Consider the following 16,954-nt stretch of genomic DNA (forward strand, 5'->3'; position numbering starts at 1 on the left):
TTTTTTCTCTTTGTAAAGGAATAAAAAGAGTCATTTAAATTTAAAATCCTTTGCTTCAAGAGCCATCAGGCTAGCTCTTGGCAAACCTATGTGATAAAATGACCCCCCTACTCTTATCATGACATGTCTTGTCTTTAGATTTCATTCATATATTATTCCTTGAAACATTCTAAATGCAACCAAAAAAAAATCACTGAACTAAGTAGATTTTTGGTTAGTAATAGCTAGATTTTAATTCACTCAGTTATTTTGCCATCTCTACCGTTTACATAAATAATTATACCCCTTGATAATGAACATGAATATTCCATCTCTCTCTGATTAACTGGCATGATAAAATATCTCTTGTCATAAATAAATTCTATCCTTCTTTTTCTTATCTATAGGACAACATTTTTAAGCTGGAAGATTCACACTTTGAAAATGGCCGTGGGAAGAGTCCATATGACCCTAAACTGCTGACAGCATCTCTTTTAATAGGTGCGTAGTCAACAACCAATTAAACAGTGAATTTTCTATAGATAATAACTAGAGTGCATGTTGTTTATTATATGCTAATATTATTGAACATAAACTATTTTAGGAGTATATGAGTTGAGATATTTTCAAATATTTTGAAAATTGAGGAAATACTAAGTGCTCTTTTGATGATTGTATTATGTAGACTCTGATTCTTTTTACTCAAAATGGTTTAATAGTATCTTTGAAGTTGCTGGCTCAATCACTATATACATCTCCACTAGAACTTTCAAGTTTTTATTTTGAAAGAATGGTTTTGTTTTTAATTTCATGAAAGGGGTGTTTAAATTGAGAATTTTGACAAATCAAAAGGAAAGAATGAAATTGTCTTGTTAAATCTTGTAGTTCTAAGATCAGTCACACTCTCAACATTTGGAAACTTAATCAGCACAATCAGTCTAAATGGAGGTATGACTGGCAGAGACCTTATTGTGTTACTTTGAGTTGATGAAGGTCTTCTGTATTCATCTTTTTTGACTTTATATCTTTCACTCTTTTTAAAATAAAACAAAAAAAATGTACATACTCTTTCTACCCTTTTCTCTAGTTTTTTTTCCCTTTCCTTTTTTCTTCAGCATTAAAGATGGGTAGTAAATGCTTAGCCAGTTGTTGAGATGTTATAAGTAGGAAAATAGAAATAGGCAGGTGAAGGAGAAAACTTTAGTTTGTATTGAAAGATAATTTTTCCATAGTTTTTACTACTTATGGACTGGAGTTAAATAAAACACAAAACAAAGTTAACATCATTAAACAATTTTTCTTCTTAACTTTTGATTATATCAAGAACCTAAAATACAAAAGCTACTTGGTCATTACCTTGCTCCTGAATGTAGTTTCTATATAATCATGTGGAAATTATGTAACTTGTTTCCTTTTTATAAAATATAGAGAGTAATTATTTGATAACACAACAAAAATAATAGTGAAATGTTTCAAGTTAAAATTTGAATACTAAATCTGAATTTCTATAAAGTAAATTTGGGCCAGGCTGGTGTGGCTCAGTAGTTGAGTGTCAACCTATGTACCGGGGGGTCATGGTGCGATTCCCCTTCAGAGCTCAATCCCCAGTGAGGGGCATGCAGGAGGTAGCTGATCAATGATTCTCATTCATCATTGATGTTTCTATCTCTCTCTCCCTTCTTCTCTGAAATAAATAAAAAATATTTGTAAAGTATTTGGATTATTATTTGATGTGTCAAAAGTTCATAAAGTTTTGCCAGTATTTTCCTTTTAAAAAATATTTTTTCTACTCAACAAAATAAAACTAGTCATATTGACTGCAGTATTAGTGATAAAGATATATTTTTCCAGTATTCCAGTATTCTCTAGTGTTTACTTCATAACTACATTTCACTGATCCCTTTCCTTTTAAGAATAAAACCACTACTGCATGAATTATCTCCTTTATTGCTTTTCAAATGTAGACAATTTCAGTCCATTTGATCCATTTATGGAGCATTTTAACAAAAGTTTAAGACCTGAAGAAATGCAGCAAATATAGCACACTTATAATTTTCCTATTCACAGATAGCCTAGTGATTACATGTGGATGACTTCCTTAAGTGCACACACAGAAATTTGAGAGTTGTCTTAAACAAAGGGAAAGAATCCAACCTTGTTCAAACTTGCAGCTTATACTTATTTAAACTGCATACTTGAAAAAAAATAGATTTGCCTCAAAAAGCAGTATGTAAAATTGTGCCTAAAGCAGCTTTAATGTGTGGTATGTTTCTCAGTAGGGATTTGCTCGATTATTTATTTTAATATTCCATTGAGAAAGGATGATGACAGGTAAGCATTACATAGTTCATTTGGTATGCAACCACACAAAGTCCACAAAGACTATTAACTCCACAGTTTGTGTTTTATACTAGAAATTCTTTGAAAAAAACTACATAGGTTTGTGAAAAGGAAAAGAAAATGAGGGAAGTGTTGTGAGCCCAGGAGATGATGTATGACTAAGAATTACAGTAGGCATTTCAGAAAAGCAGCTTTAAAATGGAGGTCCAGAACTCACCTACCTAATATGATGAACTAATTGAGTAACTTTCGAAGATATTTAGTGCTGATTCACAAGGAAGTTTCTTCAAGCCAATATAAATTACTTTCTGAATCAATTGGATAGAAAGATGCAGAATGCAGGCCAGATTAGACCTGGTAAAGTCCCTCAAAATATCTGCAACACCATTTTAATTCAAGAGCCGTGACTTCCTTTATTGAGGTTACTTGCTTCTTTTATAACTAGGCTATAAATTCTTCTTCTCACAGTACATTTAATTCCCCTTGTTGGATGTTTCTGGCATCTTTCCATGATGCTGCTTACAAAAGAATGCTTGCTAATTTAATGGAATCTTTTTACACATAAATATTTTCTACCGCACTTCCCAAACTTTTACATACAATAGTAACTGTCCCTGAAATATAAAGTCTGCACATTACATATTAGTGAATGACTGTTGGGAAAACCTACATCTACCCAAAAGATTTTGAGTATATTCTTCTCATTTCAGCAATAAGAGGAATTGTCAAGGTGGTTTCTGGGCCGCTTCCTTTCCCAAGACTGAGAAAGAAAATGTCATGTTTGACACAAACCACCTATAAAGTGGCTAGAAGGGCTTGGCAGCAGATTCTTTCAGACCCTCTATTAAGCAGTTTCAACTAGTAGTAAACTTTAAAACCAGATGACAGCTCAAAAATTTTAGTTTATGAAATCTGTCAAGGTTTAATAGGACCTCATTCCAAAATGCCATGGGTTTTTCAGCTGATGACCATAGAAAATATGGATTATCTCCTGAGCAATACAGAGCTACTGAATTGTCCCCAAATATTACAATCTGTCTGAGCTTTTAAAATCACGTTAGTAAAGTTGATTTTTCAAATCCTCTTTAATAAAAACCATTGTCAATATTAAATTGCTCTGATATTTTTTGATATTTCTTCTTTCACCCCCCTCTAAATATTTTATGACATTTTTACAAAGTTCTTCATTAACAGCAGTAGTTGTCCTGCTCAGAATAAACACCACGTGTGAACACAGCAAAAGCATAAAACTTAGTATTTTCCTCCCTAAGTATCATCTCACATTTTCATGACTTGAGAGGAATAGCCAACTTGAAAGCCATTTTGTTTCCTCATTAAAATCTTTTCCAGGTATTGCAGTGATAATAATTTATAAATATTCCACCACTAAGAGCTATTACTGAGGTCTAGACCAAGGGTCTGTACTGGTAACTAGAAAGTTGCCTTGTCTTAAGAATAAACATAATTTGACATTAGGATATACTCTCACTTTGTGTTAGAGCAAACAAGGTACTCCTTACATTAATTAACTATAACTGAGACAATTATTTGAACCCCTCTGAACATCGGTTTCTTTATATATTAAATGGCTTGGCCATATTAATTCCATTGGTTTGTTGTGAGGCAAAAATAAGACAGCATACTACATTTGAGTGCTTACATATTCTGAAATATATGTTAAACAGAAACAAGCAAACAAACCAAAAACAACTGGTAGCAGTGGTTGCCTTTAGGAAGTCTGGGAGACAAATGGTGTACCTTATACATTTTCTATTTTTACTAACTTTGTACTATGTGCATATATTAACTACTCAAAAATGTTAGTTTTAAAGGACAGCATAAGTAACAAAGTCATCATATTATACAGTATGGGGCAAAAGTAAGTTTATAGTTGTGGGTACTCAAAACACAGATTTTATTATTGTTATTATTTATTATTGTATTATTTTTCATACAAATAACTATAAACCTACTGTTGCCCCACCCTGTGTTCATTCATATACATAAATGTGCTCAATAAATGTAAAAATGTAAAATTATTCTCATACCCTTCACTTCTCAGGAAATAGATTGTGTGAGAGAGAGAGAGAGAGAAGAGAGAAGAGAGAATTTCTCTTTTCCTACGTTTCTAATTACTCAGCTATTCTGTGAGTGGGATTTACTTAAGGTGTTAACATAATGTCTTGGTTTTAGGTTTGTTTGATTTTGCTCACATCCATGTCACACTTTACACCTGTGTTAGTAATGCTTCGATTTCACAAGGAAATATTTTTTCACCTTCTGTTTCTCTTCACCACACCCTTCTTAGGAATTGTAATCTAATACATTAACTGATCTGAGCCACATTTTCACTTCATTTTGAGTTGTGCACAGAAAGACCAGAGTACACATGAGCTTTTGTTTTTAACACATGTTTCTCAGATAACTCCACAATGGTGGAAATGCCGTTCACTAAACTGTTTGTTCATCTCGGTAAAGAATGCTTTCCTTAAAGACAGTTTAAAAGGCTGACAGTTAAGAAAGAATGGTGTGCTCAAATAGCATCTTTTAAATTTGACAACTTCTGAGTGGTTAGTTACATCTGTCAGCACTAATGTATCTTACGCCACTGTATTATTTTTGAGATATTAAATTGTCTATGTTTTTTTGTAGAGAGACTTAAGAACCTTGTTGGACAGAGTATCCACAACCACTTTTTAATAAATATAACAATTTCTTGAGTATATTATTTTATCATAAATTTAATAAAATTGGACAGATATTTTCTTTGACTAGTAGCTTAGTATATATGGAAAACCAAAAAGTATCTATCTTAACCATAGTGTCATTTCAAACATAAGATAACATTGACCTAATACACTACTTCAGATCCCCAGGAAAACATATTTATGCTCATAAAACTGACAAATTATCATTATGCTCAAAAATCAACATATAATTTGATAACTTATAATTGACCTAGAAACTACAAAAGAAGTTTGGCAAGTAGGCATTTCTGTTAAACCTAGTTGTAAATACGCCAACTGAAGTATACAGTAAATTTCTTATAGTCAGATATCATTAGATCATTTCAGATAACTACAAAATGTACTAAGTTGTTAATATATAGTGAAAATGCACAAGTATATTAAATGAAATGTACTCTAAATTGATATTATATTTCTTCTTAGTGAGTATGCAATAGTAGGTTATTCCACCTCCTATAATTTTGCATCAAAACAACAAATATGCCATACATTATCTGGAGCAATTATCCTTGATAAGAATCCTATAGAAATCTCAGCAGAAAATGTGATCTAAGACCTGTTGTAAAGGAATAGTTATGGATATTGAGCATTGACACTATGAGAATGTGCCCTTCATGGCTACCCAATTATCTGGTGCCCTCCAGCTCACAGAAATCACTCTGACTCTTGCCAAAAATAATAATCAGGTGAGAGGTAATTTCCTATAACTGAAGGCAACTGGTATCCAAACTGCAACCTTCCTTTGGTTTATAAGTCAATTGTTTAATTTAATTCTGTTTTTAGTAATAAATTGAGTTAACAGCCCTTCTACTGAATAGCTCTTCTACTTTCACTGTTTGTTAAAAGAGGAACAAATCAGTCATGCTTCCTCTGCCTTTATTTGTATTGATTTTTGCCCTCCTCATGTGGAATGGATAACAAAAATAACTGGAAGTTATAACATCATTAACTAAATGAATAAGAGAAACAAATACCTACCTATACTCAAGTAACAGTTTCCAGTTGCTGTTGTTTTTGTTATTGCAACTCTCTCCTGAATAGAGGTTACATGTAATAACAACTATAATTATAGATTTTCCTCACAGGAAAGCAAGCTTAATTAAAAAAAAGAATGATTAATTACTGACATTCTTTACATTTCTGATTGTACCTCCTGTTAGTTATGATCTGTCTGACCACATTCTGATATGATATTATTTAGTTTTCATGTTTTGGTAGTTCTGTTTTCTCTTTTTCTGATTTTCATCACTAACATAGTGAAAAGGGAAATAAGCATTAACCAATAATTTATTTTTTTTAAGGTAAAGAGAATACAAGGTGTTCTGTGACAGGTTCACAACTTGAAATTATTTGACACCGATATGATATTTTAGGCTACTTTCACAACACAATTTACACTTACACCCTGTTATTCACAAAGAACAAGAAACAGAATTCCCCTGAAGTTTAAAAATATATAATATCTATATATCAATGCTTTTAATATGATACAATATCAACTTTAATAAAAACAGTACATTGGTGAAGACACAAACATCCCATGGAGAAAAATAATTGCAGCGATTGAATATAAGTTAAAATTAAGGCAACAATAGGTATTTGAACATTTCAAAGTACCCTTGAAACTTATAGTTAGCTTATTCAAAGCATTTTTGTGCTTTTAGAACAGGATTATTTCTTTTTCTTAAATTATAATTATTTTGGTAACATTGGTTAAAAGTGTTATTTCTTTGCCTTATTGTAAGATTAAATATTACTGCACCCATGTTATAGTGAGAACAAGTCAGATTTGAACTTGCTATTTAATTAAGTGAAGAGAACATAGATGTTTTTGAATCCCAAAGGTATCATATTATGACAATTTGGGATATCATATGAATTCCACTTACTAAATTGATTATTTGTACTTAATGTGTTGTCTAACCAACATTTTTTAAAAACTCATCCTCATAATTTGGAGCTGTTCAATGGTTCTCTTTGTATCTTTATTCCTCACAGCTTTGGGGTTTCTCAAAGCCTGTTTTGGTGCATTCAAACACATTAGAGAACCACAGGTCTTACCAAGGAAATTGATTTGGGTTGGGCCACTGAGAATGTCTATCTTACTGAGAATGTCTATCTTACATTGCAAAGCCCTGATTTGCAAGTGAGAATTGAAGGTGTGAACAAAGAATATCATACATGCAATCCGATTAATAAAACTTCCTCAAAGGCACTTATAACTGAAGATTCAGAGAAAATTTTCCACTTATTTAATAAATACGAAAGTCCTTTGAAAATGGACATAGTATTATTAAACTGTTTAGGTTATAATTTATCTAGACCTATTTTATTTTCTGAATATTTTTAAATCAATGAATTAAAACATTAACATATCCAAATGATCAACAAGATAATGTATTTTTTACTGTCATTATGGTAGACTATTTGGAGAAAAATTTATAATTTTTTGTTATTTTGCTGTGCTGATTATTCACTGTAAGTAGACAGGCGACAATGCATTTTCTGGATGAACTAATATGTGGCACTTTCTGCTTAAAGGGAGGAAACCATAGTGATTACCAATGGGCCTGTGTTTGAACTTTCACCTTGACCTGCCTAGTCATTAGCTGAGCAACCTTGAGTTTCTTGAACTGTAAAATACAGATACCTTTACGTCATGGGGTTGTTGACAGAACTAAATGAGATAATTTGAAAGTGTCCAGCCAGGGCCTGACTGCTGAGCCAGCACAGAGTGGTATTCAGTAAATATTAACTTCTCTTTCTCCTCCCTTTTTCCTTTTCCCATCTATTCTTTACCTTCTGATTAGGAGTCTTCCATCATTAAACTCTGACCTAGAGTAAATTTAGTTTAAGTTGGAATGAGTCAAAGAACAAGAGAATTTGAACTATAATGAATATGAGCTGTTTGTCAAAATTTCTTCCTCTCTAAACACATCTCTGTTATATCTGAGGTTATGTGGTGGACTTTTTTCTTTTTGACTGTATGATAGCGTCTATTAAATTCAAACACTTCTCCAAGTTGCTCTATTAAAATACAAAAAACAAAGAAAAATTTGGCAAAGAAAATATTAATACTTTCTGAATTATAATAAAATACAAAAATATTTTAAAGGAATATATTATAAATTTCATTTCCATAAAATAAGAACTATAAGCAAGATTTTGCAATGATTCCTTATCTTAATAAACAAGATTACTAGAATCATAGTATCTTTTTCTTTTTTTTTTTTAATATATTTTATTGATTTTTTACAGAGAGGAAGGGAGAGAGATAGTTAGAAACATCGATCAGCTGCCTGCTGCACATCTCCTACTGGGGATGTGCTCGCAACCAAGGTACATGCCCTTGACCGGAATCGAACCTGGGACCTTTCAGTCCGCAGGCCGACGCTCTATCCACTGAGCCAAACCGGTTTCAGCAAACCATAGTATCTTTACACATATAAAAGCAAACAATATGTGCACTTTGTAAGTTTGTCTCTGGTTATAGTGGAAAAGAATAATATTTCATGTTTTATTAATATCCACTGAGTCATATTTTATCCAATTTTTCAAAGTTAGTACTAACTGAGTAGTCAGGTACTAAATTATTGAATGATGATTTAATAAAATACTTACTATAACAAAGACATAAGATTAAAAAATAAATAGCTTTGCATAATGGTGTAGAGAGCATTTCTGTTTTCTTTTTAGCACGGTCTTAACACTGAACTTGCATTTTGTTTGTTTGTTTTGTTTTTCTTACCTGAATTGAATTAAAGTATGTGCATGTGGTTTTATCTTGTCACAACACAGATGGTGAGTTATACTCCGGAACGGCAGCTGATTTTATGGGCCGAGACTTTGCTATCTTCCGAACTCTTGGGCACCACCACCCAATCAGGACAGAGCAGCATGATTCCAGGTGGCTCAATGGTAGGTGGTGCTTGTAAGAACATAGACACGTAACAGGTGTAACTGGAAAGCTTTCTTTGTATAGCTCAAACTATATGACTGAGATTTAATATGCAGTTAAACACATGGTAGTGACGTCATGGCTGTGGGTGTGAGAAAGCTGGGCAAAGAGAAAAGAGAGATTAAGGATTCAGGGAAATATTTGCTTTGTGCCAAAAGTGAAATTTCTCAGTAGTTAACTATGGAAAGAACTAGATGTGGGCTGGAGCTACGGAAGGGAGGAATGGAAAATGATAAGATGACTTACCAATCCTGTCTTACAGGAACACCACAACTAATCTCAAATCTCATGACGTAGTGTGTTTTTTTCCTCCACACTTCCATGTTGCCTTGAGAACATCATATAAGTTATGTAATACTTTTAAAAATTGTCTTAAAGACAACATCACATTGAAAGTATTTTCAAAATGTCAAAGGACTTTTATATCATTTATTTATTTGATTCTCCTTTAATCTTTCTAAAACCCTATCTCCCATTTTATAGTCCATCTGTTTTCGGTAAGATGCTTGAATATTTCATCATTTGAACTACTACCATACTTGTTTTTCCTGCTCTTTCTCCTGGGGAACCCCCAAAATTCATTTAATCACTCCGTCCTTCATTGATTTGTTAGAGAAAAAATGACAATATGACCTCTGAACATCACTGAAACGTCAGGAGACCATGAGTTGTCTGTTACAATCTTTGTTCTGATAAATACTTTCAAGTGACCATTCAAAACATAAAACATACCACAAGTAAGCTCCATCAGCATTTCTTCCCTCTTGCAACACTTCTGATCATCCATTATTTTTTATGTATTAGTGTGCCTCTTACCTTCCATATTTCACTTGTCTGCCTTTGCTCCTAATTGCATTGATGAGCTTATGTAAATTTCCCCAATCTACATGTCTTTTGTTGTCTTTATCTCTTCAGTACCACTAACTCTTCCTCTGACCTGAAAACTTGCTCATCCTTTCAACACCCCCTTTCATCATGGCATGCCATGAAGTCCCTGCATATCTAAGTGCATAGCCTTGTTAGAAACTTGTTTTCTCAACTTTTCACCCCTTTATCCACTTTCAACCTGACTTTGATCCCATGGAACTGCTCCTCCAATGGTCACTGATGACTTTCCATAGCTGTTTATCAGTCTCCATTTAGAAAAGCCTTTCCTGCAGTATGTGTCACTGTTCACCAGCCTTTTCTCTTTAGAAGGCACTTGTTTTCGCTTCCCTTTTTTCGTGCTCTCCCAAGTTTCAAATAAGTTTAACATCACTTCCCCATTGTGTTCTCTAATGTAGATGATGCCTAAGGTCATTTAATTAAGTACAAACACTGTGATAATCAAAGGAGATTTGACATATAATCAAATCCCTACCCCTGGGGTAGAAGTATGGTAGCTGGGTGACCAGCAGAGAAATTGTGTCTCACCAAGAAAGAGAAAAGATGCTAAGATCATGGTAAGACTATTGGCGTAAAACTATAAAAGAGCTTAATTCCAAACTCCCGGAGGACAGTTTTGGAATATCCACTGTTGCTATCTGGTCTATTCTCAAACTGAAATATTTATTTAGGAAGGATCATGTTTGTTTTTATTCTGCAAGAAGGAGACTTTGATCTACTAAGAACTCTAAAAAGCATACAGGCTTTCACTGTCCCTGAGAAAGAACATCTCATTAGAAGATGGAATAACATGAAGGAGAGTACAGTATCCATTTCGTTTTTATGGCCTTGGAGGAAAAAAGTCATCAAGTTAAAGCCGCCTTTGTGCTGCACACACTCACATGTTGACAGCTGAGTCTGAAGAATTTACACTGTGGGAAAACAGTCATTGTCCGCAGCTCTGTACTTCATCTCTGCAAATGTGCAGTTCATTTGAGAATTCAGTTATCAGTCTCTCAGCACTAAACGTGAGAACGGATTTTACCAAATTAGCACAAAGGTTACATTTGACAGGGTGCAGAAACCAGGGCTGCTGCAAGATGGGGATGCAGACACATTTTAGATAGAAACGAGGGACTGTGTGAATCTCAAGCCTCAGGAAATTAAGTACCATTTCAGAATAAAGTCAGAAACATCATGTTTAGATGTTCATGCATAAAATAACTGAATTTTGAGGCAGGAGCATAGACTGCATAATCATTTGTGTTACCAGAAGTAATCAATTATCTTGCAAGGTACTTTATGAAAGACCTATTAAAATTAATTTGACACAGTTCTTCCTTTACTTTCCTCAAATTAATTCAAACCATTTACTTTTGGAAGAACCAGTTGTCCTATTTTAATGACTTTTAATATCATTCTCTATAAAAATAAAAAACAAAACAGTTGTCTAGAATTAGAACTTGAAATATCTTGATTGTAATGGAACTTCACTATTTTCATAATTACATGCTAAAATTTATATTTTTATAATAATCTCAATAATAGTTTAAATTCATTTTAATAGGAAATATTAGGAATGAGTAATACATTTAAGTGAAGAAACAAAAACTGATTTTTCTAAACAAATTTTTTCATTGACACTAGCTCCTCTTTTAAGGCTGATAGATGTTATAACTACTTTTGATTTCAGGAAATGAACTGGTATGTGTTTGCCATGATGTGCTCAGATTCAGAATGTTTTTTCTTATGCTTCATAAATTATCTAAATAGCATATTTTTTAAAATTTCAGTTTCGGCTTACTAAGGATGTGAGAATTAAGTAACTATGTCATTTATATATTCGTAGTAAGGATACAAATAAGTTTATGCTATTGTTATAGTAATGATTTCTTAACATTTTGCATTTAAATACTACTACCTAGTTCTTGTACATATTAGCCATCCATTAGAGCAGATGTAGGGCTAGCCTACATTTATTTTTCTATTTGCTGGACACTGTTTTAGAATTTGAATTAATATTGGAATGCTATATGTTATGGAGGAAAGACCATAGTCTTTAGAGCAAGACGGTTTCATATTACTTTGGACCTTATTTCTAATGGGATTACACTACTACCTACCTCTTATAGTTGTGGAAAAATGACCACATGATAATCTGTAAAAAGTACTAAGTAAGTATTGGCATGTGGTCAACACTCGCTAAATGTGAATTTTCTCTGTATCCTTTGTTCCACTTCCACAGGGTGGAGCATGCTTAGGAAGCTTTGTCAGACTCATTCTGTGAGTGATTGTGTTTGAGCCGGGGTGAAAGGGCAGTCACAGTAGGGTTTAATATGGGAAACCACATGGATCCTTGAGAGAGCTGAGGCCCAGTGAGCACAAACAGACCTTAATTACAAGGCCCAGAGTATGAGGCCTTCCCACTCGCTTCAGGAAGACCTGTTTTCTTTTAGTGGATTTCCTAAAAGTATCATGCCTGTGGATAGATCAACCCACTTGCTTTTTTCTGTAATTGAAATGGTATGCAAGTCATCATTCTCCTTCCTCTCACTGTAACACTCATACCAGCCTGGCTTGCCCAATTATTGGAAAGAGCAGAGCTTCCTCTGTGGTCATGTACCGGGATACTCCATGTTCTCTAAAGATTCAGGTTTCTCCACAAGATATATTTTTATGTAAATAAAACCAAGAAATGTGATTGCAAATAAATTATGGGAGTAGAAATTAATGTTACATGGTACCAGATACCTAATCTCAAATCATTTGTACAACTCTTTTGATGTACTATTTTAATCCTATTAACTTTAAAGACATAAACTATGTCAAAGTATCCAATTTGATTTTTTAATAAGTAAAACGAATTATGTAGTTTTGCATAATATCAGGCTTTTTAATGATGCCATTTTGAATTATTTCTCCGACTTAAGCAAGTTAGTAATATATTTTGCTGACCTTGGAGAAAAAAGCCCTGTGGAAGCCTTATTTTATGGTTATATGAGCAGAGGAGTATTACATAAGTAGAGTGAACATTTAGTCAAAACAGCAACTGCAACCACAAATGTCATCTTGGTTTTCATAGCCTGTGAAAGACAAAACAAGGAATCAGTCTTTTTAACTTTTGAATTACATCTACGAATTACACTGTTAGTTAAATATCACTGCATAGAATCACAAAAAATAAACATATTTTTGCTGAAATTATGCTGAAGCATGGATATGCAATACTTTAAAGTATTCATACCAACTACTCACTCTGCAGCACACCTGAAACCAATACAAAATAATATAGAAATTATAATGTCATTGAAAAACAAAATAAAAACAGATCTCAACAACAAAAGAGTGTTCATGCCTTACCTCACTCCAACCTAGTTTATCTGTTTTTTTTCTTATGAATCTATTACCCAGAAAAATTTTCATCCCAATATAGAATGCACACCTCCAACTATAACCTTTTCAAAAATATACCATAAAATTATTCTATTTTCTAAATGATAACACATTTAATAAGTTAACTAAATATGCCTTTTCTATTTCCAAAAGAGCAAATTTACCAAATATACTTTTATTTGTTATCCTTTTCGAGGACCTACTTACTGTGTCACACTTTGTCTAAGGCACATAATCACTCTCAATTGGTTTTGTTTGAAATTATATGGCACGAATGAGGAGAAATGAATAAAACTTTGGAATAAAAGTTAACTCAGTGACAATGTTTGGAAGGTGATTTTATGTTTTTCAGAGCTCTAAGAAAATGTACCTGAATAAAATATTAAGGATATGCTATTTTAACATTTTTTAATGATTTGCTAAAAAATACAACTCTCAAGTATGGCCTATTAGTCACAAATTTTGAACCACTTATTTGAGAATTTATAGTTGAATGGTGAGATTAGAAAAATAACATTTAAGAATATTATTACCCTCAAGGGAATCCCACTTTTAAATTAAATTTAATGAAAAATGTATAAAAATTAGATAATATTTGGAAAATTCTTTAAATTAAAGCCAGCTCTCTTTCTTCTCTGAGTTCTTAAAATTTTTCTCTCTGGTCTCACCATCAATTTAATGAATTCAGAGCCTGTCTATACCAATTTCCTCTTCCAGAGTCAGTACATTCAGAGATCAGTGGACCTCAATAGGGATTTACTGCTGACTGGGTAATCTGGGTTCATGTGTGCAGTGACATCAAGCAAGAGATTTACCCGGAGAAGTGGATGCCATGACAATGCATGTAACCATGGTGTGCCTGGCCTCTCTGACATGGCTCTCAAAAGATTTCCCTCTGTGAAAACAGAGGCCTGTTTGCAAATTAATTAGTTTCTGGCGGCAGCTTGATTGTTGACCCAGAGTTTGTAGAGTGGAAAAACAATCAGATTAGTGTGCTCAGGGTAAAAGACCAGTGTGCAGTTGCGTGTGGCTCGCTCAACTATTGAAACTGTGAATGGACTGAAACAAATTCCTTTCAGAGAAGCCTAGGCAGAGGTTAAGTGTGATGAGCCCAGAGCTCCCCAACCGCAGGGGCCAGGGAATTAAAGGATTTTAGCCAGATAAAGCTGAATGGTGGCAAGCAATGCCATTGAACTTTAATGGAATGGATAGTTTTGACCAATCCCCCTAACCACCACACCCCTAAAAAAATTTACTATATTCTAATCACTTCAGTGGAAGGAATACAGAATACATTTAAATTTAGAGTATTATTAATTAAATGTAGGCTTGACAAAAATACCTTTGTAGTGGTAGATTTCAGAAGCTTTTAATTATGATGTCTCAAAAACTACTATGATAATACCTAAATGAAAAAAGTTTATGAAATACTGCCTTTTCATGTTGATAAATGTTCATACGTTTGCCCTAAGTTTTTTAGAGCTATAGTTTTCAGGTGACCAATAAAATTGATCCTGATTCAGAAATGTTGACTCGTGAAAATGGTTTTTACTCAATAGATTATTGTTTATGCTTAATTTTGTAAGACTCCTAACAAATATAAGCTGTACATACTTTTCCTTTGTAGGCAGAGATCTCCCTAAATGCAGCTCTGATGGCTATCACAACACTTTTCTACTCAAAAACCATTCATGTCTCTCTGTTTTTAAGTGAATTGAATCCAGATTTCACTCCCTGTCAAATCCTTTGACATCTAATTCCAAGTGACCTCTCTAATATTAAACACTAACATACTCAAATAATAGAGTCAGTTGTCCTCAAATTTACTACCTTTTTCATTTAATCATTCCACCCAGTAGATTTTAATCTTTCCCACCTTTGAATTCGAAGAACACATAGATGCATATTTGTGTTTCTCACAGTGCCTTTCGCTCTAGATGTGTCAAATAAGAAACAATTCGATGACTCTGGTTTGTAGGCTCGGGGGTCAGTGTCCCTGAGTTTGCATCCCAAGCCCTCCACTTATTATCTATGTGGCTTTTACTTCACTTATTTTCACTGCCCATTTATGATTTAAAAAATGGAGTTAATTCTAATATCTTATACTGTTTTACTGAGGCTGCATGAGACAGTTTATTTAGGGTATTAAGAATAGTGTCTGATAATAGGATAAATGCTCTCGATAACTGTGGTTGCTGCTGCTATCATTTACATATCAGATCCATACATAGTACATAACACATGTATGTACGATGTGAACAATACAGTAAACAATAGAAAATAATACATTAATAATGCATAATGTTTGTTTGGCAAATTTATACAGTGAACCAGTTATGTTTGCTTTCCTAATCTGCTCTGACACTATTTTGTTCTGTTTCACTTAATTGAGTATCGTCATTATTATTGTCAGAAGCACTCAGTACACCAAAAACATATAAAATATTTAGCTTTAGTATCAAAATAATAATCACATTTTTAAAAAAATTGAGTTTAACAAAAGTAGCTAAGCAACTATAGACAGCTCATGTAATCTCTCTGTGCTCAATGTTCCCTTTTTTGAATGAAATAATAATAATTCTTCCTTGTTATGTTGTGATGAGGATTATGTATGAGTACATTCATACAAAGCATTTTGAATAGTGAATGTAATTTCCCAAAACAAACAAACCAAAAGTACAAATAAACAAACAAAACAACAACAACCAATTCAGTTGATGTTACCTGGTCTCAGAATATTACATAAGAGTTTTAAAGAAGGGAACAATGAAAATATCTACATATGTCAAGTCACTACAAATGTAGGAGATGCTCAATTTCACTTAACAGAGCAGCCACATATTTCTAGGAATGCAATGAAAGTGGCTTAAGGAAACAAAAGAGAAGTGAAAGGGACCCTTTCCTAGACTGAGTCTCCACCTACAGATTTCCTGCCTAGCAATGTCTGTCCCTTTAGAAGACAATAAATCTACTGCTCCTTTGCTTCCATAAAAATAAAAGGGATTTTTGGTAAGCTTAGTGACATACTTATTACTAAGTTATTTACACATGACAAAAAAGGCAATAAAATGCTCTAAACTTCATATATCAACTAAATGTAAATTACAAAATGTTATCCAGGAATTGGGTCTTTAAAATGTTTTCCCGATAATATTAGTAAGGAAGATTTAAGTGTGTCTAAACATTTTCAAATTAGAAATGTTTGTGTGGCTATAGAATTTAAGCACTAGCCAAGAGAAAAATCAAAGCCCCTTCACCTCCTTCCCCAGCTTCCCACATGCTGCTCTCAGAAATCTATTCATTTCCTGACACTTTTTGATCGTCAGATAAATTCTGCATTTTAAACAGTATACCATTATATATGTAGTACTATTATTATTTTCAAAAGTTTTGAATCAGAAATAATAATGCACATATTTTATTCATTAGAAGCGTAGTTTTTATCATTTTGCTTGATGGTTTGCTAAATAACTACTTTTGGATTTAATGTAGGCTGACAGCATAAAGAATCCATGAAAAATGTGTCTTTTCAATGTTTATAAATTTGTCTAAATTCACATAAATCAAAATAATTTCTTTTGTTCACTTAATTACTAATTTTAAAAGATCCCAGTGTTTGGTATCATAGAGAGCTATCTCATTTGTACACTTACAAAATCTCAGCATGAACGTG

At 33.1% G+C, this 16,954-nt stretch overlaps 1 protein-coding gene across 4 annotated transcripts in view; it reads left to right on the forward strand.

The window, feature by feature from the left end:
- Positions 1–16,954, forward strand: part of SEMA3A (semaphorin 3A) — a 236,266-nt gene that overhangs the window by 101,828 nt on the left and 117,484 nt on the right. For 3 of the 4 annotated variants that reach the window (XM_023753776.1, XM_023753777.1, XM_023753774.1), the window contains 2 exons: positions 387–480; positions 8,865–8,984. In XM_023753776.1, the coding sequence (XP_023609544.1) occupies positions 387–480; positions 8,865–8,984 (214 nt within the window). The remainder of the gene's footprint in view (positions 1–386; positions 481–8,864; positions 8,985–16,954) is intronic. The other variant, XM_023753775.1, reaches the window with a different exon arrangement.

Source organism: Myotis lucifugus, unplaced genomic scaffold, assembly GCF_000147115.1.
Source record: "Myotis lucifugus unplaced genomic scaffold, Myoluc2.0 scaffold_51, whole genome shotgun sequence".
Classification (NCBI taxonomy): Eukaryota; Metazoa; Chordata; class Mammalia; order Chiroptera; family Vespertilionidae; genus Myotis; species Myotis lucifugus.